The following is a 15,084-nucleotide window of genomic DNA, read 5'->3' as shown; positions in this document are numbered from 1 at the left end:
CATTTGAGTGTTTCTTTATTGCTAGTTGATTTTCGTGCAAAATGAATTGAAGACGAGAGGGTGTTTTATCCTGGAGACGACGGGGCTATTATCATTTGAAAAATCGAGAGTAGAGTCGCAAAACGTCTTAAAGAGAGCGTGTTTCAGGACTCAGCCATCTATTAACCTCAGTTCTATTTTGCAGCTCCTGTTCCAGTACTTATATGCTTTTATGTTGCTATTCTAATTCACAGTTTGCCAAAATGACCAAGCCGTATGTTGAAGACCGAAGTGCAACAACAATTTAAAGACGTTTCATTTTCTACTGTGACGGCCAGAGAGTTTCAATCCGAATTGATGTCTTCCGATCTCAACCGGTCGTTTCGATTTGAAGGAGCACACTTCAAAAGGTGGAAACAAAAAATGTTATTTTTTCTCATGTTGAAGAAGGTGGCAGCTGCATGTACTACTAAAAATCCGAAAGTCCCAGAAAAAGAATCCTATGGAAGAACAAATAAGGAACTTTGCACGTGGATAGAAATCGATTTCATCTGCAAGAATTTATTTCTTAATGGACTTGCTGATGAATTGTATGATTATTATAGTACCATGGCTACTGCAAAAGAAGCGTGGGACAGGCTACAAAAGAAATATGATACTGAGGAAGCGGGATCAAAGAAGTATGTTGTGAACCGATACCTGTGATATCAAATGATTGATGACAATCTGTGGAGGCACAATCACATGAAATCCAAAAAATAGCCCATGGAATTATTAGTGAAGGTATGCTACTTGACGATCTATTTCAAGTTGTTATTATTGATAAGCTACCTCCATTGCGGAAGGATTTCAAGAACACTCTAAGGCACAAAACCAAGGAGTTCTCACTGAAAAGGCTAATCATGAGATTAAGGATAGAGGAGGAGGTAAGGAAGCATGATCAAAAGAAGGAGGCAAGGAAGCATGATCAAAAGGAGGAGGCAAGGAAGCATGATCAAAAGGAGGAGGTGAATGCTATCCCTAGAAAGAACCCCACTGTAGTTCTAAAACCGGACCTAAAGTCGAAAGGAAACAAGATAAAGCGTGGACCCAACAAACAGAACAACCCCCAATCCAAAAGTACGGTACAAATTGTTTGTTATAACTATAATAAGCCTGGACATTTAGCTAGAAATTGTAGAAACAGGAATCGTCTTGCTACGCAGGCAAACCTGATAGAAGATGAGTTAGTAGCTATGATTTCTAAAGTTAATGCAATTAGGGGGTTAGAAGGCTGGTGGCTAGATACTGGTGCATCCCACCATGTCTGCCACGACCTTAGTCCTTTTAGAAAATATAATAAGGTTAAGGATAAGAATATCCTTTTGGGAGATCATCACACAACCAAGGTGACCATCATTGGAGAAGTAGAACTGAAATTCACATCCGGCATGACGCTTGTGCTGAAGGAAGTTCTGAATACTCCAGAAATTTGAAAGAATTTGGTATTCTGATATCTTCTCAACAAGGTTGGCTTTACACAAACCATATAATCAGATTTGTTTTCCTTAACTAAAAATAATGTATTTGTAGGAAAGGGTTATGCTACTGATGGCATGTTCAAGTCGAATTTAGAAATTAATAAGAATTTTATCTTTTGCTTACATATTGTCTTCTTTTAATGTTTGGCATGCTAGACTTTGTCATGTTAATAAAAGACTAATTTGCAACATGAGTAGATTAAATCTTATACCTAAGTTATCTTTGCATGAATTTGAGAAATGTGCATGTTGTAGTCAAGCTAAGATAACAAAAACATCGCATAAGTCTGTAACTAGAGTAATAGAGCCTTTAGAATTAATTCATTTTGACTTATGTGAATTTGATGGCACATTAACTAGGAACAATAAAATGTATGTAATAACCTTTATAGATGATTGTTCGAACTACACTTTTATTTATTTGCTTAAAAATAAAATTGATGCATTTGACATGTTCAAGGTGTTTGTAACTGAAATAGAGAATCTATCTAATAAAAGAGTTAAAAGGCTTCGTAATGATAGAGAAATTGAATATGATTCAGTTGCATTCAATGAGTTTTATAACTAAAAAAGAGTAATGCACAAAACTGTTAAACCTTATTCTCCTGAAATGAATGAAAAAACATAAAGAAAGAATAAAACTCTAATTGAGTTAGTAGTTTCTATCTTACTTGAATCATAATTCCCAAATCAAACAGTAAAACTTCACCATACGAAGTCCTTAAACATCAAACACCAAACTTATATTAACTTAGAACTTGGGGTTCTCTAGCTTATGTTAGAATACCTGATGAAAAAAAAAAAACAGGAAACTAGTGTAGAGCCTATGAATGTGTCTTCATAGGATATGTTGAAAACAGTAAAGCCTATAGGTTCTATGACTTAGAAAACAAACTAATCATAGAATCAAATGACGTAGATTTTTTTTAGGATAGATTTCCTTTTAAATATAGAAATAGTGGGGGCTTAAATAGTCAAACTAGTGGATGCTAAAGTTCCAGTAGTCTACCTTCAATTAGGATCCAAATCCAAGAAAAGGAAGTAGATCCTGAACCTAGAAGAAGCAAGAGAGTTAAAACCATAAGAATTTTGGAGAAGACTTCAAGAAGTATAATGTAGTAGATCCAAAAGATCTAACAGAAGCCATATCCTCAATAGATGCTCATTTATGGTAAGAAGCTATCGATGATGAAATGGACTCTTGAATCCAATAAAACTTGACACTTAGTTGACTTACTCTTGGCTGCAAAGCAATAGGCTCCAAATAGGTTTTTAAGGAAGAAACTCAAACTTGCTGGATTAGTAGATAAGTATAAGGTTAGATTAGTAGCAAAAAGATTTAGGCAGAGGAAAAACATAGATTTCTTTGATACCTTTTTCTCGGTCACTAGAATTACCTCAATTAGAGTGTTAATATCTATAGCTGCCCTGAACAATCTTTTAATCCATCAGATGGATGTCAAAACTGTTTTCATAAATAGTGATTTAGAAGAAGAGATTTATATGGAACAACCTGAAGGTTTCATAGTTCACGGTCAAGAATCCAAAGTTTGTAAAGTAAATAAATCCCTCTACGGCCTAAAACAAGCTCCCAAGTAATGACACGAAAAGTTTGACAACTTAATCATGTGAAAAACATTCAAAGGAAAATGAGAGTGACAAATGTATCTACTATAAGACTGAAGATAGGTTATGTACTATCATATGCTTATACATAGATGACATGTTAATCTTTGGATCAAACCTGCACGTCATAAATAATGTAAAATTTATGTTGAGTGCAAACTTTCACATGAAAGATTTAGGTGAAGCTGATGTAATCCTAGGTATCAAAATTATAAGGACTGAAAATGGAATTTCCTTAGATCAATCTCATTACATAGAAAAGATTCTAAAGAAGTACAACTACTTCTTAAGTAAACCGGCTTGTACACCTTATGACCCTAGTGTTAAATTATTAAAGAACACTGGTGACAGTGTTAACTAATCCGAGTACGCTAGTATTATAGGTAGTTTGAGGTATGCTGCTGATTGCACTAAACCAGACATAGCTTACGCTGTAGGATTACTATGTAGGTTTACTAGCAGACCAAGTCTAGAACAAGTGAATGCAATAGAAAGAGTAATGAGATATCTTAAGAAAGCCTAAAACCTAGGATTACATTATAAAAATTTTGCCGCTGTATTTGAAGATTACATCATCTTGATTAAAGCTCCCTCTCAGATAACCCAAAGGCTACAAGTGCTACATTTTTAATATAGTAGGATGAGTTGTTGCTTGGAAATCCAAGAAATAGACAATCTTAGCCCAGTCAATGGAGTCAGAGATGATAGCACTAGCCACTGCTAGTGAAAAAGCAAGCTGACTTCGAAGCTTGCTATCAGAGATTCCCACATGGGAAAGACCGATACAACCATACTAATCATTGTGATAGTACTGTAGTTATCGCAAAAGTTCAGAAAGGTTATTATAACAGTCTGCTAACAACTTGGTTGATCATTTGATGAAAGGCCTAGCTAAAGAGAATTTTTTAAAACCTAAAAAAGAATGACACTCAAGCCTATTAAATTTTTAATTACTGTGAGGCAAATCCAACTTGAAGGCTGGTGATCCCAAGAAACAAGTTCAATGGGTAGTAACTGATCACAAGTAATGTGACAATAATCATGATAAATGATTAATTAGGAGTTCAATTCTTATGATTTAGTGATTAGGATGACATCCTGAAGCGTATGAGATGGCTGAACCTTGTTCTTAATGAAATCTATACTTTATATCAAGTAGGGTACCTAGCTACATGGATACTCTTGATAGATTCACCTTTGTGAATGTGGAAGTGAATGCCACTTCCTATGAAATTCTAGGCAGATTCCTAAAACATTCTCTAAACTGGGATGTACGTGCAAGATCGTAAAGCACGGGCTATTTTAGAACTTCACTCAAATAATGTTGTGTGTGCAATAGTGTTAGAAGTAAAGTTCAAAACTATGAGTTACTTTACAATACTCTAAACTATTATCACCAAGTAAATGTTCAAGTCATCAAACATCTTTATTTAAGCACAACACTATAGAGACAGACACTGCTCGATAAAAATATTTTCAAAAATTTTAAAGTGAGGGACTGATAGTCAAAATATTTCAAGTGGGGGATTATTGGACGAAAAATTTGTGAAAGAAAAATATAATATTATTCTATTCTCAATTGCATTCCCACATTGATTAATTTTGAGTATGATCAAAGTCTCTTTTTATACTCATTGTTTGATCAATGGGTTTGGACCCTTAGAGCACCCAAGTTTTGGAAAGAGGGAGGAGATAGACAAATATGGATATGTTTATATCTTCACACGCATGCGTCACCGCCGTCCATCGAGCGAGGAGAGATAAAATAATATATATATATATATATATATATATATATATTCCTTTTACTAAATATTTCTTCTGACTTTCCAAAAAACGTTATTTAATTTATTTTCATTAACTAAAATCGTTTTGAAACATTTTACAATAATTTTCTCCCCCATTACTACCCCCACATTTTTCTCTCACTATAAATATGTGACCGTTGGTCACCCCCCATTTATCACTGTATATATCGATCTAAATTTTCTTTCTTTCCATTATATAAAAAAAATAATTGTTCTCTTCTATGATATACTATCTGTGTTAAACAAAAGTTTTCTAGCAATAGTGTGTCTATCATTTGTGTGTGTTTTTTTATTACCAGTTGATTTCCATGCAAAATCTATTAAAGACGAAAGGTTGTTTTATCTTGGAGACAATGGGGCTATTGTCATTTGTACAATCGAGTGTAGAGCCGCGAAATGTCTTAAAGAGAGCGTGTTCCGCGACTCAGCCGTCTATTAACCTTGTTTCTATTTTGCAGCTTCTTTTCCAGTACTGATCTGCTTTGCTATTGCTGTTTTAATTCCTACGTAACAGTTTGCCAAACTGACCGAGCCATGAGTTGAAGACCAAAGTGCAACAATAATGTTGAAATGAGAGTCTTGATTTTTCCACAGCATATATTATCAATGTGTATTTGTACTATTAAGGAACTAAAATTTCACATCTTAATTACGTCAAAATTAAGTTAGAACATTCTATCCAATGTTCATAGTAGTCCTCAGATGATTTTCACTTTAATAGGCCTTTAAGACAAGTAAAGATGATATTACTAGGTTGGGGATCCGAATTCCAAATCCTAGTCCAAATCAATCTAGGGCGTTACAAGGATATTTCAAATTCATCTAACAAGTTCATCAAATTCGAATGAATTTAAATATTTAATATTTTTTAGTGAGATCGGAAGATTCGAACATTCAACTTCGAGACAATAGTTACTTGTTAATTAAACTATTATACATTTGCAACACAATTTTACAACCACCCGTTATAGTGTTTATCACAAAGTGCAACTTTTTTTTTTTAGAAACAAGAAAAACCTTGGTTAACCTTGATTGTTTTTAGGGGTTTTTTCGAAAATCGAAAAAATTGACATTCTATTTACTCTCCGTAAAACAAAACCACTAAAAAGATAAAATTCATTCTAATTGATTTTTATATGAAGAGTAAATATTTTGTCAAATGTTCTAAATTTGACAATTTTCCTTATTTTGACTGTAATATAAATTTCAACAAGTTTTGTATGAATACATACTATTTACGGAAATTGTATTAGGTGACAGAATAAAAATCTAATTTAGCAATACTAGCACTAACCTTTTCAATTTTGCAAATATAAAAACTTTTTAATTTTGGTTGATATTTCTTATTTTATTTTTTTCATTATTCCAAAATTGCCCTTCTTTGTTGTTTTCTCTTCCTCTTTCGTTTTTTTTATTGTTCTCCTTCATTTTTCGTTTTCTTCTTCTCTTCTCTATCGTTCTTCTTCACCATTTCTCCTATTCACCTACTTCTCTTCTCCTCGTCTGCCTCTTTTCCACGGTTCTTCTCCACTGTCCTTCTCTTCTCTCTTCAGTTTCGTTCTTTCTCCCTCTTCGTTGGCTTCTTTTATTTTTTTTTTATCATCTCCTCGTCTTCTTCTTCTATTCTCCTCATTTTTTCTTTAGGGAAAACAAGAATTATGTAAGTATTTCTTCTTCTTTTTTGAAGCCCTAATATTATTTCTGTGAATTGTTCAAATATTATTTATTAAAATTCGGGCTACAATTTGTTCTTTCTCATCTCTTTTATTTGGTCTTAATATCTTTTATCAAAAGGAACTTTGTAGATCAGTTCTTTTATTTAGTTACGTTCGATTCTTAGTACATCAAGTGTATTTAATTGATTGAGTATATCAATACTTGAGCAAGTGTATCAACAAATATCAAGTGTTTCAAACTAATAATATGTATTGACGAAGTTTAGCAAGTGATTAAGTGTATTAAATCTATCAAGTGTGTCAACAAAAAATAACAAGTGTATCAACAATATATAACGTGTATCAACGACATATAAAGTGTATCATTCTTATTACATCAAAGTGTATTTAATTGATTGAGTATATCAACAGTTGAGCAACTGTATCAACAACATATCAAGTGTATCAAACTAATAATATGTATCAATGAATTCATCGAGTGTATCAGGAAGTTTAGCAAGTGATTAAGTGTATTAAATCTATCGAGTGTATCAGGAAACAATAACAAGTGTATCATTCTTAGTGCTTCAAGTGTATTTAATTGATTGAGTGTATCAACAACATATCAAGTGTTTTAAACTAATAATATGTATCAGTGAAGTATTAGAGAGTAAAAAAAAAGTATACGAGGAGTACATCAGCAAAACAAATCAGGTGTATCAACAGTATATATTGGTGTATCAACCGTATATATTGGTATCAGTAATAACTGAAGGGTAGCTTCGTAATTTCATATTTTTAAAATGCGGGCTGAGCTTCAATTTTGCTATTTTTACAAATGTAAAAATGATGTGCTATGAGTCTAATTTATGATACTATAATTGTCATATTTAGAGCTCCTACTATTTTCATGTATGAATGTAGATTATGTATAAAATAACATTAGGAATAGATTTTGCTGGGAAAATACAACTGGAATAGAAAATTTAAAAATTAAATTTGCAAAAGTTAAATTAGCAATTAATAATAAATCTTCTTAGTTTGAGGCACGCAGATGACACTGTCCATAAAGATGTGTATGAGCTGAGTTATTTTAAGGCTTTACTCTGAAGATGCAACAATTGTTCAAGAGAGATTTTGTGTAGAAGATTTTGTAGCAGCTAAAATTTCTTACTATATGATAATCATTTTCTTGTATGCTAGAAAACAAACTCTCAACCTTGATCAGAAGAAGAAGAGAAAAAATGACCGAGGATGAAACCATTCATATATTATTTAGGGTATTGATCTATAGTTAATGTAAGCAAAACCGTATATATATATATGTATATATACTTTATCATGCATGCCTTAATATATTCTTAATTTCCATGCATTTAATGTGTTCAATGCTGTTATGTGAGAGGTTTTTTCAGTGCAAATATGGTGAGCTTGATGAAAACCAAGCAAAGATATTTCGATTTCTCAAACTCGATCCGCACACAATCATGAAAATCGAAAAAAGACAGCCATTTTTATCAACCCTAGTTGATCAAAAGTTTTGAATATAAAAATCGGACGTCTTCATGGTATGGAATGAAATGAAATGAAAATGTTGCATAAGAAGAGAGAAGGATGTACTACTGATGATCAAACGATTAGTTGATAAGCCCTACATATGTGGTCGAACGATGGAGCAAGAACACAGAGAAGAAAACGATGTATTCCACATATAATTAATGGTGGAACATGATCGGTAGGCCGAAAATTTGAATTACAATGGAGGGTATTTTTGTAATCTAGCTTTGTCATTACAATTGCAAACTATGAGTACTAAACAAGCTCAATATAAGTATTGAATTATGTTTGTGAACTCCATATGTAAAAATTGATAAATACAATCAAATAACCATTACTTATTAAGGTCCATTTCCATGAATCCATCAACGCAAACCAAATCCAATTACATCAAATTTCATTACCATGTTCTAAAGTTTATCTATACGCGTAGGAGCATATTTATTTAAAGCATATCTCCTCAAATTTAAACTTATATATAATCTATAAAAGTAACTTTCTTTTTCTACAGAAAAGGGTACTTCATTGAAAAAAAAAACGTGCTTTCCAATTTATTGAAGTATGATTATTTGAAATTAACTTTGATTTTGGAACGTCAAGTAGTATCACCAAGGTTTGTTTATGAAAACGACAAAGGAAAAAAAAAAACATGGAGTATTGTTGTGTGACTCAGTGCCATATTGCCATTATCCAATGGAAGGAGATTTTTTATTTTTATCTTTGTTTTTTTCTTTTTACTTGGATGTCAAACTCTTGTATATATATAGTGTGATTTTAATGTTTTGAACGACGAAATAGTTAAATATAGTAAAATGTTACTGTTTATTGGGGTTGACACTAGTAGATGTTATCTATTGTTGATAAACAATGAAAATTTGCTATATTTGCCTATTTTTAAGAGTAATAGAAAAAACAAATTATTTACCTAGGCAAAGAGACTAAGATCAACAAAAACCCATAACACTTGATATTGACATAAATATAAATATTTTGTCAAAATTTATATTTTTGTAACCTTCCCTTATATATATGACAATTGTATCTTTAATAGAAAACTAAATATAAGATAGCATTATTATTTAAATCTTTATTTTTCAAAGATAATATATACTTTCGGTCTCTAACATTTAATATCTAGCCATTCCTATATTTGTTAAATCTAAAAGGAGAATGTTATATAAACTCTCTAATCTTAGAGACACTTCTCTGATCGGTAATATAATACTATTTTCTCTAAAATAACTTGATTTCTCCTTTTGTCTACTATGTTATAGCTAACGTAATATTAGTAAACCAGGCAAAGTTATGTGTCAATCATGAATCTTTTCACAAAATTTACGAATAAGCCATTGAGCTAGCTCAAGTATATTATATGTCTATATATATCTGATAGTATGAGTTTGAAGATTTTTCAAGGGAAACGGAGCAAAGGAGAAACTTGATTTTCAGTGAAGTGATTCCAAAATATGAAGGGCCTTTTCTTCATCAATGTCTTCCTGCTTGCGTTGGTAATTAGCAACTCCATTCATGTGCATTATCCATTTGATAACAACTTTGTTATCATTTTGAAGAGATATATAGCATTTGCATTATCAAGACCACTAACCATTTGCATGTGACTTATTTAAATCGATATGTTAAATTATTATTGCGTATTATTAATCATATATTTTCATGTATGGAGACAAGAACATCTTATTGGAATGCTCACAATTCCTTTATTTTTTATTTTCTCTTTGCTCCTTTTGCGGTGAATTTAGTTTGCAGACACCATAGAATCAAGGCATGAGCCAGGAAATCACTACCATTGGAGAAATTTGATGAAGGATAAAATGGATGATTGTACTGAAACTTTGAAGGTTGAAGATGGAAAGCTTTTTGTTGAGCCTCGGCCACAAGCTACATTTAATGGTGATGTTGTCATGACGAAAATTCTTTCCAAAGATATAGAACAACGACCAAGTGTCTCATTTAATCCCGATAGCTCCAGAACAAAGCTTTTTGTCGAACATATAGAACTATCGCCGGGTATCAAAATTTATCCTCATGAAATCAAAACAAAGTTCGCTAAAGATATAGATGTTCCACCAAGAACCTCATTTTATCTTGATGATATCAAATCCAAATTTTTTGTCAAAGATATACAACGACAACTAAGAGCAAGATTTTATCATGATGAAAACAAAAAAAAGTTGGCCAAGGATACAGAACCACGACAACATCTTTCATTTTATCCAGATGAAACCAAAACAAAGCTCTTCGTTGAAGATGTAGAACCACGGCCAAATGTCTCATTTTATCCTGACGACAACACCAAAACAAGACTTTTTGTTGAAGATGTAGAACCACGACCAAATGTCTCGTTTTATCCTGACGACGAAACCAAAACAGAACTTTTTGCTAAAGATGTAGAACCACGACCAAATGTCTCATTTTATCTTGATGATGACACCAAAACAAAGTTTTTTGTTGAAGATGTAGAACCACGACCAAATGTCTCATTTTATCCCGATGACGAAACCAAAACAAAACTTTTTGCTAAAGGTGTAGAACCACGACCAAATGTCTCATTTTATCCCAATGATGACACCAAAACAAAGCGTTTTGTTCAAGAAATAGAGCTTCAACCAAATATGTCATTTTATCCCGATGATGACACCAAAACAAAGCTTTTGGTTGAAGATATTGAACCACGACCAAATGTCTCATTTTATCCCAACAATCTAAAAGCGAAAGAGCAGCTCTCTGCTGATTCTCACCGTGGAGAAGCTGGTTTGCAGGTGGCACAAGCTTAAGTTTATTCAATATGGAAAACAGCCCAAGTAAAGGAGAAGCAAGAATAATGAAGAATAATATTGGTGATGAGAAGATTGATGGAGCCTTTAAAAATCGTTTAGGGTATGATTCAACATGCTAATGGTTTGTCTAATTTACTTTTCTATTGCATAAGTGGTGTGTGATCTTGTTTAAAAAATAAGTTGTGTGTTTACGAATTACAATACCTATGAGGAAGCTATATCTGTTTAAACTTTCGTTTCCAAATCAAATGTGTGAGACATTTTAATTTAATGGGTTTAAACAATGTGTGATATTGATATAATGAAAGGGTATATATATGTTTGATTGTGATACATTGTGTACTTGATATTATATGGTCTCTTTAAGAAATTTTAGAACACTTTCTTATTTTTGGTGGTTCTAAGTTTTTGAAGGAACAAACCTTGTTTCTAAATATTAATGGACATTTCCAGAAGTGGTACATTTTGAGAGATTGCAAAAAGTTGTTTTGTTTTTTTCTTTCTCATAAATTTATGTCCACATCTCTCTCTCTCTTCTCCTCCCCATTGTATGCATCTCTTTATTCACATGTGGATATACAATGGTAGAGATATGTAGAATTCCATTCTTTTTATCGGTTAGGTATTATCAAAGTGATCATGGTCTAAATTTATCTGTGTCGGTAAAATATTCCTTAGATTTCGAACAAAGAAATTTAGTGAGTCTCCTTTTTGTTGTAATAGAATAACTTTTTTGTTTCCTTACCTTGATAAGAGCAAAATAGACTTGAGATGAACTAGGTGTACTTCGAGATATAAAGAGCAATTGACCTGGAGTGAGCCAGAGGTGCCTAAGGATTTAGAGCAAGCTCTTATTGTTGGCAGTTGATAAATTTGTTCAAATGGAAAGTTCAAAATGGTACTCTGTTTGTGAGGAGAGAGAATTGTTATGAGTGCAAACTAAGTTTGACTATGCGGTTATGGAAATGAATATGTGGAAAATTTTCTCCACTTGTGTGAAGGCCCATAATGCTACGAGGGAGTTTATTTTTAAATTGGACAATATCAAACCCATACACTAGAAGAAATATGACCTTTAATGTCGGTTGTAAAAAATGAAAACGGATCTTTAATGTCGCTTTTTAAAATGCGGATGTTTAATGTCGGTTTTAAACCGACATCAAAGATGAAGGATTAATGTCGGTTTTAAACCGACATTAAAGATCTATTTTTTTCTAACCGACATTATAGATATTAAACATAATAATTTTAAGTTTTTTTGGAGTTTCATATATAAAAGTTATATTTAGGGTTTCAAACCCCAAATCACCATACAACCATTATACAAGAAGAAAGTCATCACTGCCGCCGCTGCCTCCTCCATCTTCACCCAAAAACCTTCACTCCCAACAATGGCTACCTCCTCCCTCTTCAACCCCACCATTTCTTTCCCTTCTCGCAACCCCAAGCTTCAATCCACCCCAAAATTCCGCAACCCCATTCTCAGAATCCCTAAAGCTACCTCTGATTCCTCCCCCTCTCCACCCACTAACGGCTCTCCCCCATTGTCCACTCTCAAGAACCGTCGTTCTGCCGACGAGAACATCAAAGATGAAGCCCGTCGCCACCGTGCAGCCTCCGGAGAAGATCGGAGCAACTTCTCGGCCAAGTACGTCCCTTTTAACACTGGCCTCGACTCCACTGAGTGCTACTCTCTCGACGAGATCGTTTACCGAAGTTGATCTGGTGGGTTACTCGACATTCAACACGACATGGAGGCATTGAAGAAATATGACGGCGCCTATTGGCGAAACCTCTTCGATTCGCGCGTGGGGAAAACTACGTGGCCTTATGGTTCCGGAGTTTGGAGTAAGAAGGAATGGGTGTTGCCGGAGATCGATCCTGACGATATTGTCGGCGCTTTCAAAGGTAACTCAAACTTGTTTTGGGCTGAGCATTTTGGCAAACAGTTTCTGGGTATGAATGATTTATGGGTTAAACATTGTGGGATTAGCCATACTGGGAGTTTCAAGGATTTGGGTATGACTGTTTTGGTTAGCCAAGTGAATCGGTTAAGGAAATTGAAACGTCCTGTCGTCGGAGTCAGTTGTGCATCTTCCGGCGATACATCGGCTGCATTATTGGCTTACTGCGCTTCTGCAAGGATTCCTTCCATTGTCTTCCTTCCAGCAAATAAGATTTCCATGGCACAGCTTGTTCAACCCATTGGTAATGGAGATTTTGTGTTGAGTATAGACACAGATTTTGATGGCTGTATGAAGTTAATAAGAGAAGTTACAGCAGAATTGCCAATTTATTTAGCTAATTCTTTGAATAGTTTGAGACTTGAAGGACAAAAAACAGCAGCTATTGAAATTCTACAATAATTTGATTGGGGAGTACCTGAATGGGTGATTGTTCCTGGAGGGAATCTTGGTAACATTTATGCATTTTACAAAGGTTTCAAGATGTGTCAACAACTTGGCCTTGTTGATAAAATTCCAAGGCTTGTTTGTGCTCAAGCAGCCAATGCAAATCCTTTGTATTTACATTACAAATCTGGTTGGAAAGATTTCAAGGCTGTGAAAGCAAGTTCAACTTTTGCTTCCGCCATTTAGATTGGAGATCCGGTTTCTATAGACCGAGCTATTTACGCATTGCAGAATTCAAATGGCATTGTTGAGGAAGCAACCGAGGAGGAACTTATGGATGCAATGGCACAAGCTATCCAGAGCTAGCATCATTGTGATGCTCTCTGCTTACATTGCTTACTTGATCTTTCAACTCTTGACTCATTGACAACTATTTGAAGCTGAGGTACGATGACTGCTCCTTTGAATATTTAATTTTATGTTTGATAGATCTAATGCATGTTTATTCAGCTACATTTGTTCGATGATTACACGATTTTTTAGAATTTAAAATCGCAATGGAATTGATTTTTTTTAAGTTATAAATTATAAAAATAATCTCTATTTTTACGGTTAATCTTCTTTTTTTTAAAAAAATAACTAATCTATCTTTAATCTTCTACAAAATTTGAAAATATATTCAATTTTTTTAAATGTAAATAATAATTATTATATAAGTTCACGACATAAAAATTAAGTTCAAACAAAGTAAAAGTTTAATTAGAAGCAACGTTTTTTAATATTTAAAAATATATATAGAGATGAAAGTAGAATAAATTCAATTTGAAGTACTATAAAGTAGAATAGTAACGAAGATGTCGATGAATACTACTCCACCTCCATTCTTTGCATCTACTATTGCTTCTCCAACTCCCCACCCTTACATCTGGGGAGATCAGGTAATTATAATTTTCTATTGTCCCTATGAAATTTTATTGAGTTTGATATTTTCCAAAGAGGACAAGATAATAATGTTCCTATTTTCTTAATTTTATGTTACATTTTTCAGCATCTTTTGATGTTACCTTATGGGACTCCAGTACCTTATCCAACTATATATCATTGTGGTAATCACCCTTTTATATTATAGGCTAGTGGATTTTATTTATATTCAAATCAATGAATCTTTTTTTCTCCATGGTTTCATCTTAATATCATTTGCTCTTTACCTGACCATTCCTTCTAAATACCCACAAAATCATTAGACCGAAATAGAAGGATTAAGTTAGTCTTCTAGTGTTGCGATGGAAAATTGATTTTACCTTCCTTCGTTCTTTTCTTTTCTTTTTTTTAACCATCGAATATTTAAATAACTGAAAACTATTTTGAATTTTTTCTGCAGATGGTATTCTTGTTGCTGCATCACATCCACTGATCAGTTGTGGAGTTGCAACTGGCATGGGTTTCTTAGTCTTTAAAAGTATGATATCATTTATTGATGGGTTTTAATTTGATGATAAGATTTTTTAACGTATAGTTATAAATTAATAGATTCGTTTACTTCAAATGCATTTTTGTCTAATAATTTTTCTATATTTCATATCTTCCAATATTGAGCTCTCTCCGTATTTCTTGCATAAGGTCATTTTCATTCTTTGAAGTGTGAAGTAAACTTTCAATCACTGAAGTTTTCAATTCTTTGTAGTATTCTCTGAAGTGTTTGTTAAATTTGATATAAAATAAGTAGGAATGGATGGATAATGGAACAGTGGGAAAAGAACTATTACATCAGTTCTATTGTTGGTGCTAAT

The 15,084-nt window shown here is 33.1% G+C and overlaps 1 protein-coding gene and 1 pseudogene across 1 annotated transcript; both read left to right on the top strand.

The window, feature by feature from the left end:
* The first annotated feature begins 9,552 nt into the window (after positions 1 to 9,552).
* LOC103489593 (uncharacterized) lies at positions 9,553 to 11,276 on the top strand. The gene is made up of 2 exons (XM_008448818.2): positions 9,553 to 9,653; positions 9,906 to 11,276. The coding sequence occupies exons 1-2, from the start codon at positions 9,612 to 9,614 to the stop codon at positions 10,938 to 10,940; spliced, it is 1,077 nt and encodes a 358-aa protein (XP_008447040.2). The 5' UTR covers positions 9,553 to 9,611; the 3' UTR covers positions 10,941 to 11,276.
* Positions 11,277 to 12,296: 1,020 nt separating this feature from the next.
* LOC127148476 (threonine synthase 1, chloroplastic-like) lies at positions 12,297 to 13,660 on the top strand (annotated as a pseudogene).
* Positions 13,661 to 15,084: the final 1,424 nt, after the last annotated feature.

Source organism: Cucumis melo, chromosome 1, assembly GCF_025177605.1.
Source record: "Cucumis melo cultivar AY chromosome 1, USDA_Cmelo_AY_1.0, whole genome shotgun sequence".
Lineage (NCBI taxonomy): Eukaryota > Viridiplantae > Streptophyta > Magnoliopsida > Cucurbitales > Cucurbitaceae > Cucumis > Cucumis melo.
This window is presented reverse-complemented; position numbering and strand designations above follow the sequence as displayed.